We start from the raw sequence: 21607 nt of genomic DNA, 5'->3' as shown, positions 1-21607 counted from the left end.
ATGGTACCTTTCAGGCATGGCCTCCCCCCCCCCCCCCCCCCCCTCCCACCTAGTTTAGGATTTAGAAATTAAAGTGTTCACAACAGTTGGCAGTTGGTTATTTTTCTCTTAAACAAAATATTTGCATTTTTATGTACTGTATACTGGAGAATTGTTTTAACTAAATGTAACGGAATGTGGTAATATGGGAGTACTCACAAACTATTTTATATTCTGGACATCTGCCACTGCTGAAAGGGATGATGTTACGAAGAATTCCGCTAACAGCTGATAAAACTGTTGTTTATTGAAAAAACCAGCGATTTCACAGCCTAAAGCCGCATCATCATGTGCAACCTACATGGTAAGAAGTAAAGTACAGTGTGACCACATTTTGAGGATATTAAAATTAATAAGGGAATGCATTTTCTTACCGTAATATTGAAAACATCCACTGAATAGTAAATTTTTACTAGGAGCAATGGATATGCATATGATCTTTTAACATTGTGAGTATATTATAGATATTACTTTCAATATCTGCAAAATGTGGTCACTCTGTATTTTGCTTTTTATCATTAGGTTGCACCTGATGATGTGACTTTAGGCCATGAAACCAATTGTGTGTTTTATAAACAACAATTTTGCCAGCTGTCAGCAAAATTCTTCCTAACATTACAGGAGTACTGTTCTGTACTTTATCAATCTCCAATAGAATAGCGTCCTATACCAGGAGTAGAATTCAGTTAGTAACTACTAATATCGAATACCATTCTAATGTAAAAGAATAATTGACCCCCTAACTTGTCAAATGCTAACTGTTACTATAAACACTCTGTGTCACAATTATCTATAACCCCCCTCCCTCGTACTGACGCCTCCCACGAGCCTCTACTGATGCGCCCCTGTGATTGAGTGTTGCGTTCCCCTGCCAGCTGCAAGGCCAGATTGCCACACTTGCTGGATTTCCTATGGTAGTGTCCACACTGTTGGTTACTGTCACTCCCCCACTGCTGCATCCAGGAATTGCCAATGTGCCAACTCAGCTGCTTCCGGCTCCCACCTCCATCGGATCCGTCCATCATCACTTTCCTGGCACTACCTCCATTCTGTTTTACAATTCTGGTATGATGTTCTGTGATTAAACAATGGCCTGATCTGGACTCATGCGTACTGAAAGTTACTCGAAGTGCTCCTACTTATGTTCACTTTATGTGGATAGAGTTTCCACAGTAGGCACTGCTGGCAGGGGTGCTAAACTGAAAGCACTGCTGATCACGGGATGCCTAAAGATGCCTCTCTATCAGCCAAGAGGAAAGCTGGAAATTGTCACAGTGGGGCTTCAGAACAGGTCGGTGAGGAGCGTTCCAAAAATATGATCGCTGGCTCGTCTACCGGCTCTCCTCCCAGCTAGACGTATTTCCTACCTCTTCTCTTAGGGTACCGTGCCCTCAGTCTGGCAGTGATGCCGTAGCACACATCACCTGTCTCCCATAACATTAGAGCTTGGAGACTATAAACTCCAAGTGTGACAGTTAAAATTTATTGTTATAATTTTCATGTCCAGAAATCTCCTAAAACACCCATATGCCCATATTCCACCTCCATCCTAACTTGGCCATCACTGCACACCGTCACCTTGCTCAGTTCTGACATTTGGACGATCGTGTATGGCACAGACATAGTACGTACTTTTTGCACTGAAAAGGGACTGAATTTTCAATGTTTCCAAAAATCACAATGCTACAGTCACAAATAAATACCTCAAAATTTAATCTTTAGAGTTCTTCTTAATTATTAACCCGAGTTTTCAATATGAGTTTAAGAATGCCTTTCAAAAAAATTATCAACTCGGTACTCTCCCAAATTGTCTTTTAAATGTTCACCTTGTATGTGCTTGAATGTTTTATATTGAATACATTTCAACCTGCTACATGTTGACTGAAATATTCTGTACATGCATTGTTTTGTTTGTTCTGAAGTGAGTGAAGTTAGTATTGAAATAATGCTAGACAAAGTTCATGACAAAGGTGTGCACGGTTTTGAGTTCAGTTGGTCATACCGATTCTGGACATCAGTTCTGTCCCATGACAATCATGTTTTGGTGTGCAACATTACATAAGTGCGTACAGAAAGGGAACAGAACACTGATAATATTTGTTTTGTGTGTATATTATTCTTTGGAATGTAGAGTGTTGTGACAGATCGATCTGTAGCATAGCCCAAGTTCTAGGTTAGGTTGAAAGCTGACAGTTGGGTTGTGATTTAGTGAAACCAACAAATGTGAATATGAAATCTCAGTTCTGGTGACATACGTATCTGTAGCGTAGACCAAGGTGTAGGTTAGGCTGAAGGGAACAGTGTGGTTCTGAGTTGGCATAGCGCTACCAAAGGCTTCTGTTCAGTCAATGAGTAGAACGATAGCTTCTTACGGAATCGTGTCGATTGGCTTTGCCAACTCACAATCAAATTATCATCTTTCAATCTAACCTAGACTTTGGGCTACACAAGAAATCAGGCTGTCACCAAAAATTTTATTAAAAATAGAAAGAATATTATCAAATAAATATTGAAATAAACATTCTCAGTGATATCTTTTATCACCAGATACAGGTTCTGTGGTGTCACACATCCTTTGCTGTGCTTGGCTGATAAAGGAAATGAAGTAAGTGCCATGTTGATTTATGTGCTTATAGAGCTTTAGTGCTGCACTTTGTTGTTTTCATATTTATATGTTTTTAGTACAAAAATATGCAGGTTAACTGATACACCACATTGAAGATTTCTCCAAAATGCCTCAGTATGCAGTGTTTAATACTATATAAAGCTTCATAATCTACTTCTAAACTATGTACAATGATCACTTAGTAAACACTGTGCTAATAAAGCAGATGAATACTTTATCTGGAATACAAAAATTGGAATCTGAATGTAGTTCTACAAACAAATGAGGAACATGCACGGATGAGCCAGACAAGGAACAGTTCGAGACTATTCAGCTAGGATGCTTTAGGGAAATAATGGATATTCACAGAACAACAATTTCCATTAGATATCCCTCCTTCACCATTATTATCATAACTCTACACACACAAGCCAAAGGAAATACATAACTATTTTCTCTGTGATAAATATGTAATCAGGAAAACTTCTATGGTAAAAGCAATAGGTAATAAATCAAACAAGACTCACCAACATTGCAAATTATAAAATTCTGATGGTAGCTACTAGTCACCAGGACACCACCAATTTTCACAGTACTGCCCACATATATATCATTTGGCCACTTCAGTCTCAAATTGAGGTTCTAAGCAGAATAAACAACATGAAGTTAGAAGGACAACAGCACAATTTTTTTTTCTGAGACAAGTACATAAAGGGTGAACAAACACAACTACATTCCACTTATACTTTAAACTGGTCAGCCATAACATTATTAACACTTTTCTACCATGTGAATCAGCACAACTAGGCTACAAGGAGGGTGTGTAATATGATGCATAATATATGTCACATTTAACAGGAATGTAACAAAAAACATTGACTCTGGGTGCACAGAAGGGGGAAAGTTGCTGATTTAAATTATTTCAACCAACGGTGAACAGCAATGGTACAACTGCTGGATATAGTATCACAGAAACAAGCTCATTCAATGTTCAGATGCTGTCATCTTCCCCTAGTGTCTACCACAAATGGATGAATGAGAGTTCAACTATTAACAGACAAGAGACCAATAAGACATTTGTATCTGATGAAACACTGCAGGTGTCGAAGACTTGCTCACAGTGTAAACCAGAACACTCGATGATTTATGGTGTATATGGCAGTGTAATACAATGCTAAGGATTGCAACATGTGTTTTGAGGCATATTATTCCACCACACATTGTAGCAAATGGACCAATGTGAGTGATCTACTTTTGACCTAAAAACTTTGGTTACGGTTGCAGTGCTCATGACAGACATATGGCAATTTAGAAAAACTGAAATAATAATGCTGAATCCCACTCCTGTTATATTACATTGATGGCCAAGTAAACATACCCTGTGATCTGGAACATCCACTCAAAATTTACATAACAACACAAACATGAAGTCAAATTGTTGCAGTATATTCAAATGCACCGCCCTGTAACCTAAGCTCACTGTAGAAGTCAACAAAAAAGAAAAAAAAAAAATTATTTTTCTGATCAACTGCAACTTTTATGTTTTTAAAGTTTATTTAATAAGCACCTCCAACAGAATCAGCATGGTTTTCTGAAACAAAGGACATGTGAAATTATACTTTGTCTGCCTGCAGACGGCCCAGAAAGCTACAGATATGAGTTGTAGATACTTGATTGTTTTAATTTTGGAAGTGCTTGAGACAATTAGAGACCATTAGTTAATCAATGACATATGCACCAGAGGAATATTTGATCTGGTTTGTTGAGGTGTAGCGATACACATCAATCATAGGGAATCTCACAGAAGCTTTCTTACCACACACTTTCGTATGCTGAGAATAACATACGTAGATTCTTGAGTGAGCTGGCTTTTGAAGCCATGTGCATACACTGAACAACGATTCAATATTTGATACATTACAATGAATGATTAAAGATAGTTCTAATAACCCAGCCATTGTGAAATTTTGTATAAACCTGTCTAAAGATGATAGTTAACAACAGTATGAACTTCAGCTTCTTATGTTAAGTAATTTTTGATATACAAACATTTACCTAAACACTCACAATTCATAGCTTTCTTTGACAAATAATTTGCTGATATGTTAATATATTTTGCTTAGAGAACAGTGAAGAATGTTAAGTAAACATGTTATCCTTAAATAACAAAATAAACAACATTTTAACAAAGAGACCATAATTTACTTGAAAAATCAATTTCAGACTGCTATTATTATTTCTGCTGGATAATGTTATCTTCATATTTTACTGTCTGAGTGAATAAGGGAATGACTGTGGCATATACGTGAAGTATGGCTCATTGACATTGAGAATAACTAAGTGTGAGCAAGTGTGGGACTCTGACTGTGTAGCCTTAGCACGAGTTACATGCACAGTAGAAAATAATAATTATAAAGCAGCCAGTTTTTGGTGTTTTAGAAATTTAAAACTTACTTCACTCCTCCAGGGGATTAGATATGGTGTTAATTTGATTTTATTTGTTTTTTGGGGCTGTGTTATTTTGTAACTTCATGTAAAGTGATTTAAGAATGGGGAATGGTCCAAAGAGTGAGAGTACTAGGATATGTGAATCGAAATACAAACCTGAATGGCTACTGTGTTATTTGGCCAATCAGAGAAGAGATCTTTATGCCTCTTTGGTACTGGGAGCTCTAGGCATATTCATTAAGATTGAGTAATAGTTGTTTGCGTAAGAATTTGATTCACTGGTAAAAGTTTATCATCATTCGTAGATTACAGCTATGGAAATTTCAAACTTCTCAGTGAAGACTGAGATTTTCTTTCGGAGGGTATAAATTCCACGTGACGTGCTGCACAATCATAACTGTGAACTTTCAGAGTTCAAAAGTTATGCCTGCATAGTACTGAAGCGAGCATCAAAAACTACTGAACACCATGCGTCTTTTTAACCGTTTATTAATTGATGAACAAACTGTGTTACAATGGACTCGGTGAAAAATGTGTGTATACTAAGTGAAAATACAGAACAGATGCTTTAATTCAAGGACTTTTCTTTATTTAACAGTTACAGCCAGGCCTGGTATACTTAACTCACTCAGAGGGTAAGAGACTGTGAAATATATCTGTGCATCCTGTTGAACATGTAGTGCAACTAATTTGTTTACTGCTTTTCTCAGGTGGGGAACGCTATATGTCACTTCAGGGCATGCTGTACTTCTGAAGAGCTCACTAATGTCAGGAGTTTTTATGTCAGGAGGAAGGCAGAAAAAAAACCGAACCCCCACAATGTGACAGGATCAATGACTTCTTGCTTTGTAGAACTAAATCTGCAGTTATGTATATATTGTTGAAATCTATTGTAACATTTGAGATGCCTCAGGGAAGTGTACTATGACCCCTGCCATTTACAGCATACATAAAAGAGTCAGTAAATGATGTCAACAGCTCTCTAGTAATGTTTGGAGATGTTGATGTCATTTATAGAGGGGTGACAGCTCATGATAAATGTTGAGGCATTTAGCAGGAATTGTCGCAGAGCTCCATTTTATGTGGTAACTGACAAGATCTGCACAACTTATGGCATGTCTATAAATGTGATATAAATCCATCTCTCTCATTTCAACAGGATAGTCAATAACAAGAGTGCTGAACAGCTCATAAAGGCTACTCTTAAAATTTCCACACATATACGAGATGGAATTCGATGACGACGAAGATAGCATTTTCCACAAATAATTCTCCTCAAAATTAAGCATATTTGTATTAACTTTTGTTTGGCTATCATCATGTGAACAAACAACTGTGTAAAGGTCTTTATTTTCTTGGCAGATCTTATTGTCAGTTAGTGACTTGACTAATTGCTTCTGTTACACATTATACTTACTAAACTCCATTAACATTGCAAATATAACCCCTACAGTAGTTACAAACATCATATGGGCAAACAGACATGAAAGCTGCTGTATCTATCATAACTTTTAACATCAGAAACTACCTGCAGAATTATAGCATCACAATCATCAGTCATGCCTTCAGCCGCCGAGCAGTGTGTCAGCAGTGCGCAAGTAGCAGCAAGTGGCTTATTTAGTGTTCATATAAGTGTAGTAGTCAAGTTGAAAATTTGTTTGAGTGTTCTTAGCGCACTTGTTTAGTTAAATCCGTCAAATCATTGTGTAGTTTCGTAATTAGCAGAGGCAGATTTGCATTTTAATATCTGTGACATGTAAAGTCGCGTAGTCGTCTGTCATTTGTTTATTTCTTTCAAATAGTCTTTGTACGTTACTGGCAGTACAGTTAGCCTTCTGCCGCCGAGCAGTGTGTCAGCAGTGTGCAAGTAGCAGCATTACTGCATTTACTAGGCAGTCTTGTATTTTAATAACCGTTTAAATTTTGTGTCGAATTGATTGTGCTCTCTGTAGATTGGATCAGACGTTCTTTGCACAACAGTATTTAGCATGGATAGGGACTGCGACTGCTGTGTTTGGATGCGGGCTGAGTTGGCATCCCTTTGCTCCCAGCTTCAGGCAGTGTTGGCTTCAGTCACACAGCTTGAGACTGTTGCCAATGGGCATCACTGTGGGGGTCCGGACGGGGGTTTGTTGGGGACGGCCAGCTAGTCCCACACATCCCCCAATCGGACTACTGCTGTGGCTGCCCGGGATACTGCCCACATTGAGGCTGACCCGTTACCCGTGGTAGAGTGGGAGGTCGTCTCGAGGTGTGGCAGGGGGCGAAAGACATTCCGGAGGGCTGAACAGAAGGCCTCTCCAGCTTGTCTGACGAACTGGTTTCAGGCTCTGTCTCTGGCCTGATACTGATCTTCGGCCGGACATGACTGCTTGTCCTGTTCCAGAGGTTGCCCCTCAGTCAGCAAGATCCGGGCAGTCACAGAGGGTGGGCTTACTGGTAGTTGGGAGCTCCAACATCAGGCACGTAATGGGGCCCCTAAGGGATATGGCTGCCATGTGCATACCAGGGGGAGTCATTCCAGATGTGGAAAAGGTCCTTCCGAATGCCATGAAGGGTACAGGGTGCACCCATCTGCAGGTGGTCACTCATGTAAGCACTAATGATGTGTGTCGTTATGGATCGGAGCAAATCCTCTCTGTCTTCCGGCAGCTATCTGATTTGGTGAAGACTGCCAGTCTCGCTAGCGGGATGAAAGCTGAGTTCACCATCTGCAGCATCACCGACAGGGCTGACTGTGGACCTTTGGTACAGAGCTGAGTGGATTGTCTGAATCAGAGGCTGAGACGATTCTGCGACCATGTGGGCTGCAAATTCCTTACTTGCGCCATAGGGTGGTGGGGTTTCGGGTCTCACTGGATAGGTCAGGAGTCCACTACACACAGCAGGCGGCTACACGGGTAACAGGGGTTGTGTGGCGTGGACTGGGCGGTTTTGTAGGTTAGATGGCCTCAGGCATGTACAGAAAGGGCAACAGCCTCAAAGGGTGCGGGGCAAAGTCAGAACACGCGGGGACCAACAGCAATCGGAGTTGTAATTGTAAACTGTCGAAGCTGCACTGGTAAAGTAACGGACCTTCAAGCGCTGCTAGAAAGCACCGAAGCTGAAATCGTTAGAGGTACGGTAAGCTGGCTAAAGCCAGAGATAAATTTTGCCAAAATTTTTACAAAGGCACAGACGGTGTTTAGAAAGGATAGATTGCATGCAACTGGTGGTGGCGTGTTTGTCGCTGTTAGTAGTAGCTTTTCTGTAGTGAAATAGAAGTGGATAGTTCCTGTGAATTATTATGGGTGGAGGTTATACTCAACAACTGAGCTAGGTTAATAATTGGCTCCTTTTACCGACCTCCTGACTCAGCAGCATTAGTGGCAGAACAACTGAGAAAAAATTTGGAATACATTTCACATAAATTTCCTCAGCATGTTAAAGTCTTAGGTGCAGATTTCAATTTACCAGATATAGACTGGGACACTCAGTTGTTTAGGACGGGTGGTAGGGACAAAGCATCGAGTGCCATTATACTGAGTGCAATATCCGAAAATTACCTCAAGCAATCAAACAGAGAACCGATTCGTGGAGATAACATCTTGGACCAACTGATAACAAACAGACCCGAACTTTTCGACTCTGTAAGCGCAGAACAGGGAATCAGTGATCATAATGCCGTACAAGTTTATATGCCAACTACCTCTGCAGATGATGAAGAAATTGAAGAAACGTATGATGAAATAAAAGAAATTATTCAGATAGTGAAGGGAGATGAAAATTTAATAGTCATGGGTGACTGGAATTCGGTAGTAGGAAAAAAGAGAGAAGGAAACATAGTAGGTGAATATGGATTGGGGGTAAGAAATGAAAGAGGAAGCCGCCTGGTAGAATTTTGCGCAGAGCATAACTTAATCATAGCTAACACTTGGTTCGAGAATCATGAAAGAAGGTTGTATACATGGAAGAACCCTGCAGATACTAAAAGGTATCTGATAGATTATATAGTGGTAAGACAGAGATTTAGGAACCAGGTTTTAAATTGTAAGACATTTCCAGGAGCAGATGTGGACTCTGACCACAATCTATTGGTTATGAACTGTAGATTAAAACTGAAGAAACTGCAAAAAGGTGGGAATTTAAGGAGATGGGACCTGGATAAACTGAAAGAACCAGAGGTTGTACAGAGTTTCAGGGAGAGCATCAGGGAACAATTGACAGGAATGGGGGAAAGAAATACAGTAGAAGATGAATGGGTAGCTTTGAGGGATGAAATAGTGAAGCCAGCAGAGGATCAAATAGGTAAAAAGACGAGGGCCAGTAGAAACCCTTGGGTAACAGAAGACATATTGAATTTAATTGATGAAACGAGAAAATATAAAAATGCAGTAAATGAAGCAGGCAAAAATGAATACAAACTCCTCAAAAATGATATTGACAGGAAGTGCAAAATGGCTAAGCAGGGATGGCTGGAGGACAAATGTAAGGGTGTAGAGGCTTATCTCATTAGGGGTAAGATAGATACTGCCTACAGGAAAATTAAAGAGATCTTTGGAGAAAAGAGAACCACTTGTATGAATATCAACAGCTCAGATGGAAACCCAGTTCTAAGCAAAGAAGGGAAACAGAGAGGTGGAAGGAGTATATAGAGGGTCTATACAAGGGCGATGTACTTGAAGACAGTATTATGGAAATGGAAGAGGATGTAGATGAAGACGAAATGGGAGATATGATACTGTGTGAATAGTCTGACAGGGCACTGAAAGACCTAAGTCGAAACAAGGTCCCGGGAGTAGACAACATTCCATTAGAACTACTGACAGTCTTGGGAGAGCCAGTCCTGACGAAACTCTACCACCTGGTGAGCAAGATGTATGGGGCAGGCGAAATGCCCTCAGACTTCAAAAAGAATATGATAATTCCATTCCCAAAGAAAGAAGGTGTTGACAGATGTGAAAATTACCGAACTATCATTTTAATAAGTCACGGCTGCAAAATACTAACGTGAATTCTTTACAGACGAATCGAAAAACTAGTAGAAGCCGACATTGGGGAAGATCAGTTTGGATTCCGTAGAAATATTGGAACATGTGAGGCAATACTGACTCTATGGCTTATCTTAGAAGCTAGAGTAAGGAAAGGCAAACCTATGCTTCTAGCATTTGTAGACTTAGAGAAAGCTTTTGACAATGTTGACTGGAATACTCTCTTTCAAATTCTGAAGGTGGCAGGGCTAAAATATGGGGAGCGAAAGGCTATTTACAATTTGTATAGAAACCAAACGGCAGTTGTAAGAGTTGAGGGGCATGAAAGGGAAGCAATGGTTGGGAAGGCAGTGAGACAGGGTTGTAGCCTCTCCCCGATGTTATTCAATCTGTATATTGAGCAAGCAGTGAAGGAAACAAAAGAAAAATTCAGAGTAAGTATTAAAATCCATGGAGAAGAAATAAAAACTTTGAGGTTCGCCGATGACATTGCAATTCTGTCAGAGACAGCAAAGGATTTGAAAGAGCAGTTGAACGGAATGGATAGTGTCTTGAAGGGAGGATATAAGATGAACGTCAACAAAAGCAAAACGAGGATAATGGAATGTAGTCGAATTAAGTCGGGTGATGTTGAGGGTATTAGATTAGGAAACGAGACACTTAAAGTAGTAAAGGAATTTTGCTATTTGGGGAGCAAAATAAGTGATGATGGTCGAAGTAGAGGGGATATAAAATGTAGACTGGCAATGGCAAGGAAAGCGTTTCTGAACAAGAGAAATTTGTTAACATGGAGTATTGATTTAAGTGTCAGGAAGTCGTTTCTGAAAGTATTTGTATGTAGTGTAGCCATGTATGGATGTGAAACATGGACGATAAATAGTTTGGACAAGAAGAAAATAGAAACTTTCGAAATGTGGTGCTACAGAAGAATGCTGAAGGTTAGATGGGTAGATCACATAACTAATGAGGAGGTACTGAATAGGATTGGGGAGAAGAGAAGTTTGTGGCACAACTTGACTAGAAGAAGGGATCGGTTGGTAGGACATGTTCTGAGGCATCAAGGGATCACCCATTTAGTATTGGAGGGCAGTGTGGAGGGTAAAAATCGTAGAGGGAGACCAAGAGATGAATACACCAAGCAGATTCAGAAGGATGTAGGTAGCAGTAGGTACTGGGAGATGAAGCAGCTTGCACAGGATAGAGTATCATGGAGAGCTGCATCAAACCAGTCTCAGGACTGAAGACCACAACAACAAGGCCGTTGCAGCATCCCTCAATATGGTAGTAAATAGAAATATAAAAAAAGGGAGGAAGGTTTATTTGCTTAGCAAGAGTAATAGGAGGCAGATTTCAGACTACCTAACATTTCAAAACGTAAAATTTTTGTTCCGACACTGAGAATGTTGAGTGTTTATGGAAAAAGTTCAAAGCAATCGTAAAATGCGTTTTAGACAGGTACGTGCCAAGTAAAACTGTGAGGGATGGGAATAAACCCACCGTGGTTCAACAACAAAGTTAGGAAACTACTGCGAAAGCAAAGAGAGCTTCACTGCAAATTTAAACGCAGCCAAAACCTCTCAGACAAACAGAAGCTAAACGATGTCAAAGTTAGCATAAGGAGGGCTATGTGTGAAGTGTTCAGTGAATTCGACAGTAACATTCTATGTACCAACTTGACAGAAAATCCTAGGAAGTTCTGGTCTTACATTAAATCAGTAAGTGGATCAAAACAGTATATCCAAACACTCTGGGATGATAATGGCATTGAAACAGAGGATGACACATGTAAAGCTGAAATACTAAACACCTTTTTCCAAAGCTGTTTCACAGAGGAAGACCACACTGCAAGTCCTTTTCTAAATCCTCCCACGAACGAAAAAATGGCTGACATCAAAATAAGTGTCCAAGGAATAGAAAAGCAACTGAGATCACTCAACAGAGGAAAGTCCACTGGACCTGACCGGATACCAATTCGATTCTACACAGAGTATGCGAAAGAACTTGCCCCCCTTCTAGCAGCCGTGTACCTCAAGTCTCTAGAGGAACGGAAGGTTCCAAATGATTGGAAAAGAGCACGAGTAGTTCCAGTTTTCAAGAAAGGTCGTCGAGCAGATTCGCAAAACTATAGGCCTATATCACCGACATCGATCTGTTGTAGAATTTTAGAATATCTTTTTTGCTCGCGTGTCATGTCATTTCTGGTAACCCAGAATCTACTCTGTAGGAATCAACATGGATTCTGGAAACAGCGATCGTGTGAGACCCAACTCGCTTTATTTGTTCATGAGACCCAGAAAATATTAGATACAGGCTCCCAGGTAGATGCTATTTTCCTTGACTTCCGGAAGGCGTTCGATAAAGTTCCACACTGTCGCCTGATAAACAAAGTTAGAGCCTACGGAATATCAGACCAGCTGTGTGACTGGATTGAAGAGTTTTTAGCAAACAGAACACAGCTTGTTGTTCTCAATGGAGAGACGTCTACAGACGTTAAAGTAACCTATGGCGTGCCACAGGGGAGTGTTATGGGACCATTGTTTTTCACAATATATATAAATGACCTAGAAGATAGTGTCAGAAGTTTCATGCAGCTTTTTGCAGATGATGCCGTAGTAGACAGAGAAGTTGCAGCATTAGAAAATTGCAGCGAAATGCAGGAAAATCTGCAGCGGATAGGCACTTGGTGCAGGGAGTGGCAACTGACCTTTAACATAGACAGATGTAATGTATTGTGAATACATAGAAAGAATGATCCTTTATTGGATGATTATATGATAGCGGAACAAACACTGGTAGCAGTTACTTCTGCAAAACATCTGGGAGTATGCTTACGGAACGATTTGAAGTAGATTGATGATATAAAATTAAATGTTGGTAAGGCGGGTGCCAGGTTGAGATTCATTGGGAGAGTCCTTAGAAAATGTATTCCATCAACAAAGGAGGTGGCTTACAAAACACTCGTTCGATCTATACTTGAGTATTGCTCATCAGTGTGGGAACTGTACCATGTCGGGTTGACAGAGGAGATAGAGAAGATCCAAAGAAGAGCGGCGCATTTCGTCACAGGGTTATTTGGTAAGCGTGATAGTGTTATGGAGATGTTTAGCAAACTCAAGTGGCAGACTCTGCAAGAGAGGCGCTCTGCATCACGGTGTAGCTTGCTGTCCAGGTTTCGAGAGGGTGAGTTTCTGGAAGAGGTATCAAATATATTGCTTCCCCCTACTTATACCTCCCGAGGAGATCACAAATGTATAATTAGAGAGATTCGAGCATGCACGAAAGGCTTTCCGGCAGTCGTAATGAAAGTGGCACGTAAAGTGCCCTCCGCCACACACTGTTGGGTGGCTTGCAGAGTATAAATGTAGATGTAGACTAAAATAGTATACATGAATTTATCATCAGTTGACTGATCATATTACTGCCATAAGATGACTTCACATTGCTTCCTTAGTATCTATATAACTACTAGCAGATTTTTATTTTTTATATCACATTACTTATAGTAGACAGTGCAAGCAGCACATACCTCATATCCTGGCAGAGAGCAAATTGATGAGACAATGGCAAGTCCAGCTAGATGCTGCACGAGCAACAAATGTTGTCCTAAATATGAACTTCTTGAAATGTGAAGATGAACTGAAAAAACTGCACATCCTTCAGGACTTATCCAAGTATTTCCACTTCGACCTGAAAATCCAATCAAATATTACTGAAACTATGTTAGAAAAAGCAGTCAATTTTAAAACAGACTAATACAACTCTGACAATCTGCAAGCCTTACCATAAACTCCAGTTAATTCAAGAATGCAAATGACATATTCTCAGCAAATTATCAACCTGGAAATCAAGTATGCCCCCCTCCTTACTCTCAACAATAATAAGACTCTTACAACAGTACTCAAATCCAACCATGTAGTGGCATTCTGGATAGGTTGATACGGGTATGCCTGTAACAGTAACCACCTCGCTTAATTATAATAGTTCTTATCACAAACTTCTTGAGATTTGGGAATGGGGCAAGATCCAAGGGCACAGAGAGGATTGTTGTTCACCAACATCCCATTCAAACACCATCTACAAAATAAAATAACATTTTAAAGCTCACCCTCATTCATAATTCAGCTATAAGACCTCCATCAGTTCCCTAAACCAACTGCTGGTGATGACAGTGGGGACAATGTTTAGCACAAGCCACAACAGAACAATATGTAAGTTACTTGATTGGCAGCTACCATGTCTCTTCTATTCTCACAATGTATGGTCCTAAACCTATCTACATACATATATGTAAATGGATGTACGTTTCTTCCACATCTCCTCCTAAACCAATGGCTCAATTTGGTGCAAATACTATTTATTGTCTGGAAAGAAGTACTGTTGGGGTAAGTACTATTTTGATCCCATAGGGGTGGTGGTGAGAGTGAAAAAGGTTGGTATTGCATTACAACTAGGCTGCCTTGCATGATTGGTATGTTGTGCAGGTAGTACTGGAATGCCTTCCAGGAAGTACGATGTGTGACTAAAAAATATGGTGAATGAAATTTTTGAGCAGCAGCTGCTCATGCTACAAACATTTCATAAAATTTGTCTGATAGCCTGATCTGTTGAGGCAGGCAGCATCAAGTTGGAATACATTGTGACTAGTCAGTCAGTGTAAAGAGATGCTAGGATGAGTTGCATCTATCATGTCCATTGGGCATCATGGATTTTGAACAACATGCAAACATTAAGTTTTGTTTCCAGTTGCAAAAAAGTGCCAAGGAAACTCACTGAATGTTGAAATTGGTGTATGGTGATAATTCTGTAACTCTGATGACATTTTACAAGTGGTATAAGTGATTTAAAAGTGAAAATAAGTTGATAGAAAATAAGCAACATTCGGGGTGTCCATTAACCTCAGAAACGAAACAAAACATGCAAGGAGTGACAACAACTGTTCGTTCAAACACACGAATAACTATTCGAGAGCTTACAGAAGAACTTAGCATCTTGTATGGGTCTGTACAAAGCATTTTAACTGATAATTTACAAATGAGATGAGTGAGTGCAAAATTTGTTCCCAGAATCTTGAGTGATGAACAGAAGGAAAATTATGTGTCAGTTTGCACGGAGTTGAAGGATCGCTTTATTCAGATCTGGAGTTCATGTTACAAAATAAATAAATAAAATTAAAAAAAGAATGTAACTGGAGATGAAACTTGGGTCTATGGGTGTGACTCTGAAATGAACATGCAGAGTTCCCAATGGAAAATCAGTGAATCTCCATGTCCTAAAAAGGAATGTCACTGAAAATCAAATATTGAAGTCACGTTCATTGTTTTTATTGATACTGAGAGCATAGTGCGATCTGAGTTCATTCCAAGAGGAACAACTGTAAATGCTAAACTTCACAAGGCCTTACTGCAATGTTTGTTAGTTATGTATGACGAAAGAATCCAGAAAAATGGGCCAATGGCTTCCTGATTCATCAAGACAATGCACAGTGCCATAGCTCACTTTTGATTCATGAGGTTTTGGCTGGAAAAAGTGTCCCTTCTGTCCATACCCACCTTATTCATAATAGATAGCACAACTTTACTTCTGGCTCTTCTCAAAAATTAAAACCATGGTTAAAGAAAAATGTTTTGACAACATTTCTGACACTGAGAAGGCCATGGCAGAGCAGCTGAACACCCTTAGAAGAGAAGCCTTCCAGAAATGCTTCCGTGCTTGGATTCAACATTGGGATACATGAATTGTTAGCCAAGGACAGTAATCTGCTAATAAAATTACTCAGTGTCTTTTTTATCACACCTTGAATATGTGTGGATGAGCACAGAGAGGGGACGGGAGGAGATGTACAGAGAGAGTGAGGAGGAGGACATGGACAGAGAGAGGGGTGAGGAGAAGTTGGGCAGAATGAGGGTTGAGGAGGAGTTGGACAGAGTGAGGGTGAGGGGGAGATGTAATGGAAGGGGGAGGAGGAGAAGATCAGAGAGAAGGGAGGAGGGAATGAACAGAGAGTGGGTGAAGGGTGAAGTACTGTAGGACACTTTTTCTGAAAACTTCTTTGAGCAGCTAGTTTGGCAGCCTACACGCAATGGAAATATCTTAGAACATGTAGCTATAACTAGGCCAGACCTTGTCAATAACGTCAGTACAGAAACAGGGATTAGCGATTCTGATGTCATTATAACAACTATGGATACAAAAGTTAATAAATCAATTAAGAAGGCTAGGAGAATGTTTCTGCTAGATTGAGCAGATAAGCAGTTGTTAGCATCTCACTTAGACAGTGAACTGACATCACTTAGTTCCAGTAAGATGGACATAGAGGTATTATGGGCAAAGTGTAAGCTGGAGAATTATGTGCCTAGTAAGTGGATTATGGAAAAGATCCAACATGGTGTAACAATGAGATTCAGAAAATGTTGAGGAAGCAGAGGTTGTTGTACTGTTGGTTCAACAGATAATGTCCAAATGATGACAAAAGAAGGTTAGTAGAGATTTGTGTGTCTGTGAAAAGATCTAGGTGGGAAACATATAACTACAACCACCATCATCACACCTTAGCAAAAGATATTGCTGAGAACCCAAGAAAATTCTTGTTCATACATAAAATTGCTGAGTGGATCCAAGGTTTCCATCCAGTCACTTGTTGACCAGTCTGGTGTGGCAGACGAAGGTAGCAAAACGAAAGCTGAAGTTTTAAATTTCACGTTCAAGAAATCGTTCATGCAGGAGAATCGTACAACATACTGTCGCTCGACCTTTGAACAGACTACAGTATGGACGACAAAGCAGTATGCATCCCTGGTGTAGAGAAAGAACTGAAGGAGTTGAAAACAAATAAATCACCAGGTCTGGATGGAATTCCAATTTCACTTTTGAAAGAGTACTCTATGGCATTGGCCCCTTACCTAGCTTGCATTTATTGTGAATCTCTTGTCCAGTGCAAAGTCTCAAGTGGTTAGAAAAAAGCTCAGGTGACTCCTGTGTATAAGAAGGGCAAAAGAATGGACCCACAAAATTACAGACCAATATTCCTAACACCAGTTTGCTGCAGAATCCTTGTACATATTCTCAGTTTGTATGTAACAAATTTCTTGAGACTGAGAAACTTATGTCCACAAATCAGCGTGGTTTTAGAAGGATTACTTGTGTGAAACTTGCTTGCACTTTTCTCACATGATACACTGTGAACCATGGGTGAAGGGCAACAGGCGGATTCCATATTTCTAGATTTCTGGAAAGCATTTGACACGGTATCTCACTGCAGTCTGTTAAAGAAGGTACGATCATAAGGAATAGGTTCACAGTCATGTGGGTTGCTCAAAGACTTCTAAAGTTAGAGAAACCAGTATGTTGTCCTCAACAGTGAGTGTTCATTAGGGACAAGGGTACTGTCAGGAGTGCCCAAGGGAAGTGTGATAGTACCACTATTATTCTAACATACATACGATTTGGCAGAGACGGTAGGGAGTAATCTGTAGTTGTTTGCTGATGATGCTGTTGTGTACAATAAGGTGTCAAAGTTGAGTGACTGTAGGAGGATACAAGGTGACTCAGACAAAATGTCTAGTTGGTGCGATGAATGACAGCTAGCTCTAAATGTAGAAAAATGTAAGTTAATGTGGATGAGTATGAAAAACAAACATGTAATGTTTGGATACAGCATCAGTAGTGTCCTGCCTGACACACTCATGGTGTTCAAATATCTGGGCATAATGTTGCAAAGCGATAGGAAATGGAACATGCACATGAGGATTGTGACAGGAAAGACAAATGCTCGACTTTGGTTTATTGGGAGAATTCTAGGGGAGTGTGATTCATCTATAAAGGAGGTCACTAGTGCGACCTATTTTTGAGTACTGCTTGAGTGTTAGGGATTAAAGGAAGACACAGAGCAATTCAGAGGTGAGCTGTCAGATTTGTTACTGGTAGGTTTGAACCACATGCAAGTGTTATGGAAATGCTTCAGGAACTCAAATAGGTAGAGGGAAGGCAACTTTCCTTTTGAGGAATGCTATTGAGAAAATTTAGAGAACTGGCATGTGCAGCTGATTGCAGAATGATTCTGTTATCTCCGACATACACTGTGCGTAAGGACCACAAAGATACAATACAAGAAATTAGGGCTCGTATGTAGGCATATACACAGTCATTTTTCCCTTGTTTTATATGTGAGTGGAACGGGAAAGGAAATGACAAACAGGGGTACAGGGTACCCTCCACCACGTGCCATAAGGTGGATTTCGGAGTATCGATGTAGATGTAAATGTAGGAGAAGATGTGCAAAGGGAGGGGAGAGGAGGACAGGGGGAGGGACAGGGTGTAGGACACAGGTGGAAGATGGAAGGGGTAGTGGGTAGGTAGAAAAGGAAAAGGGGGAGGAGGAGATACACAGAGAGGGGGAGGAGGCGATGGCCAGAGAGGGGGAGGGATACACGGACAGAAAGAGGGGGAATGAGGAGGTGGACAAAGAAAGGGAGGAGAAGGAGATGTGTGCAATTTATGTCCTGTACACGTATTTGGGCGAAGCTGAGGTTATAAGGCAAGTTAGTAATCATTATGAAGTATCTATCTAGCATTTGCCTTAAGTAGAACCTACCGCACACTTCTCTTATGCCAGATAAATTAGCTATACCCATCACATCATGCAATATATGACCTGTTTCTAAAACCATCACTTATTAGAATAACAACTTGAATCCACTAATTCTAAATTCATCAAGGCATTTGAGTTTGAATTTACATCTTATTAGCTGGAGTACTGTTAAATGGTCTGTTATTGCCAAGAATTAACTGACTTGTCAATTCTGTAACCCTAAGTATGTAAGAGCAGTGAGACAAGCAGATTCGTTATAATACTAATACTACACTAACATCTAGAAGCCCCTGAGTGTTTCTGATTTACTTTTGCAGTCACTATATATCAACAGTTGCATTGCAGAGGGCCTTCACAAATTCTATGTCTACACCACAGACCTCCTGAAATGCCTAGAACAATACTGTCTGCAGCAGATTCATGAGACAACAAAAAAAGGCTGAGAAATTTCACTAACTTTAATCCATAGTGTCATACAGTATCATGCTTTGGAGTAACTTCTCATGGCAAGTTGAAGGATTTTAGAATTCAAAATCATGCATTACAAATTATTTGTGGTATGAATTTAAGAACATACAACGAAAACTTATTCATGGAATCAACTTATTTTAACTATTGCTTCCGACTATATTTATTTCTTAATTAAAATTATTGTGAATGATACAACCAACAGTTTCGATCACCGCTGAGGACAACTGTGTGTGTGTGTGTGTGTGTGTGTGTGTGTGTGTGTGTGTGTGTACACACTTACTTACATTATTTAATTTGGTCCTAACAGGTGTATTCAGGAGTATATATTTTCAGTAAGTCGTGAGTGTCTCCAAAGAGTTTAGCTACTAATAAAATACAGTTCAAGAAAGGCTCGAATGATTTAAGTTTACAGCTCCTCATATTCTATTTATGAAGGAAGGAAGAAGGGAAGATGGGATTTAACACCCTGTAGACGTCAAGGTTATTAGAGACGAAGAACAAGCTCATATCGAGTCAAGGATGGAGAAGGAAATCAGCTATGCCCTTTCAAAGGAACCACCCGTGGAGCAATTTAGGGAACTCGCACAAAATCTAAATCTGGATGGTGTAACCATGAAATGGAAGATTTATGTTACATTAAAACTCTAAACACCTTAGAAACAGCAATATAAACATTATAAACAACCATTATAAATTAATTTGTAATGCAATGATGCATGGCTATGATTACTTAGGAGTTGATATGTGTACATTTAGGTAAACATTTCACCAATTTAGCAATTCAAACTAATTGATAACCAAACTACTAAAAATATTGCCCTTAAATGTTCAATAACATATTTTTTCACAACTGCCAAAAATTTAATGATATCAAAAGTGGGTATGTGTATATGTACTTTACCTTTGCCCCGAGTTTGCCTGTGTGTAACAACTGCCAGACCATCTAACAACTCAGCTCCTTCCAACACGTCCATTGAACTAGTCATTACCTCTGTGTACAAGACAACCTGGCCAAGAACTTTTGTCTTCAATGCCTGAAATTCAGAATAAAAATTCTAGACATTCTTCTTCGATACTTAAACTATTAATTCAAAGACAAAGTTTTCTTTCATAACTAAATAAATGTGACACAAATATTATGATTTTCCATAAAACATGCAATCCTTGTTCAGTCTGCCATTGAAGCAAAATAAAAATTATTAAGAAATACAATACAATCTTAAGCAAAAGGGACATTCTGCAAGAAGAAAAGGGAGAGTAGTTGGGTGGAAGGGTAAGGGACATTCTGCAAGAAGAAAAGGGAGAGTAGTTGGGTGGAAGGGTGGAGATATGAGAGAGAGATATGAGAGAGAGAGAGAGAGAGAGAGAGAGAGAGAGAGAGAGAGAGAGAGAGAGAGAGAGGGAGAGAGAGGGAGGGGGGAGGGGGGGGGGAGAGAGTGGGGAGGGAGATTTAAGTTTTTTGTTAATGTTAACTTGAACTGTTACAATGCACACGGCCATAGCTAGTTAGCTATATGTTCCATACACCAGATAAAAGATTTCTATCCAAATGTTATAAAATGAGTCAGTTACATACTGTGTATAGATGATTTGAATGTGTGTATGGCTGTATGCTGGTTACTTAAAAAGTGCTAAACAGTCTAGCAGCTTAAATTAAATAAATATAAATGTATTAGTAATTGCTATTACTTGTGCAACAAGTGAAACACAAATTTAACAATAAAGCAAATATATTTTTGGATTTTATTTGGCACATTAATTTTTGATATTATGTACTTGTCAGTGCTGATGTCTAAACATCCAAAGACATTGAGTTGTGAAGAAATAAATGACCCAAAATAAGTGTGTGAGTAATTTATACAAAAGTTCAGTACAGTTGGTACAAATGAAGTTCATGTCAAGCCACAAACTTTTTGTCTTGGAAAATCTAGCCAGTCCTTTTATATCCATGGCATTACTGAGAGGGACGTCCTAGCAATCATATCAGCAATTCGACCAAAAATGTCTTGTGGCTGGGATGACATTTCACCTAAACTGCTAAAGGAATGCAGGGATAAATTAGTGAAACCCCTGACTCACTTGATAAATACCTCCCTCAGAAATGGTGTATTCCCTGACCTTTTGAAAATTACTGAAATTATACCAGTGCATAAAAAGGGATTAAAAACTGACACTAAAAATTACAGGCCAATATCATTAACCTCAGAACCAGGCAAATTGTTAGAGAGAGTAATACTAAATCAAGTTGAATCATATTTCACCAAACACAATCAGTTAAATAACCTACAACATAGATTTAGAAAAGGGAGATCTACTACAACAGCAGTAGCATCTTTTATACATGAAATATAAACTAAGCTGGACAAAAGTCACAAGGTAATAGGCACTTTCCTAGATATGGGTAAAGCCTTTGATACTGTGAATCATACCATTCTTCTGTGTAAGCTAGAAGAGTACGGGTTGAAAGGACTACCCTTGAAACTACTT

At 39.5% G+C, this 21607-nt stretch overlaps 1 protein-coding gene across 2 annotated transcripts in view; it reads right to left on the bottom strand.

The window, feature by feature from the left end:
* Nucleotides 1–21607, bottom strand: part of LOC124555682 (biotin--protein ligase) — a 373530-nt gene that overhangs the window by 34337 nt on the left and 317586 nt on the right. For both annotated transcript variants that reach the window (XM_047129684.1, XM_047129685.1), the window contains 3 exons: nucleotides 20022–20154; nucleotides 13589–13749; nucleotides 3172–3286 (listed from right to left, as the gene is read on the bottom strand). In XM_047129684.1, the coding sequence (XP_046985640.1) occupies nucleotides 3172–3286; nucleotides 13589–13749; nucleotides 20022–20154 (409 nt within the window). The remainder of the gene's footprint in view (nucleotides 1–3171; nucleotides 3287–13588; nucleotides 13750–20021; nucleotides 20155–21607) is intronic.

This window comes from Schistocerca americana, chromosome X (genome assembly GCF_021461395.2).
Source record: "Schistocerca americana isolate TAMUIC-IGC-003095 chromosome X, iqSchAmer2.1, whole genome shotgun sequence".
NCBI lineage: Eukaryota > Metazoa > Arthropoda > Insecta > Orthoptera > Acrididae > Schistocerca > Schistocerca americana.
This window is presented reverse-complemented; position numbering and strand designations above follow the sequence as displayed.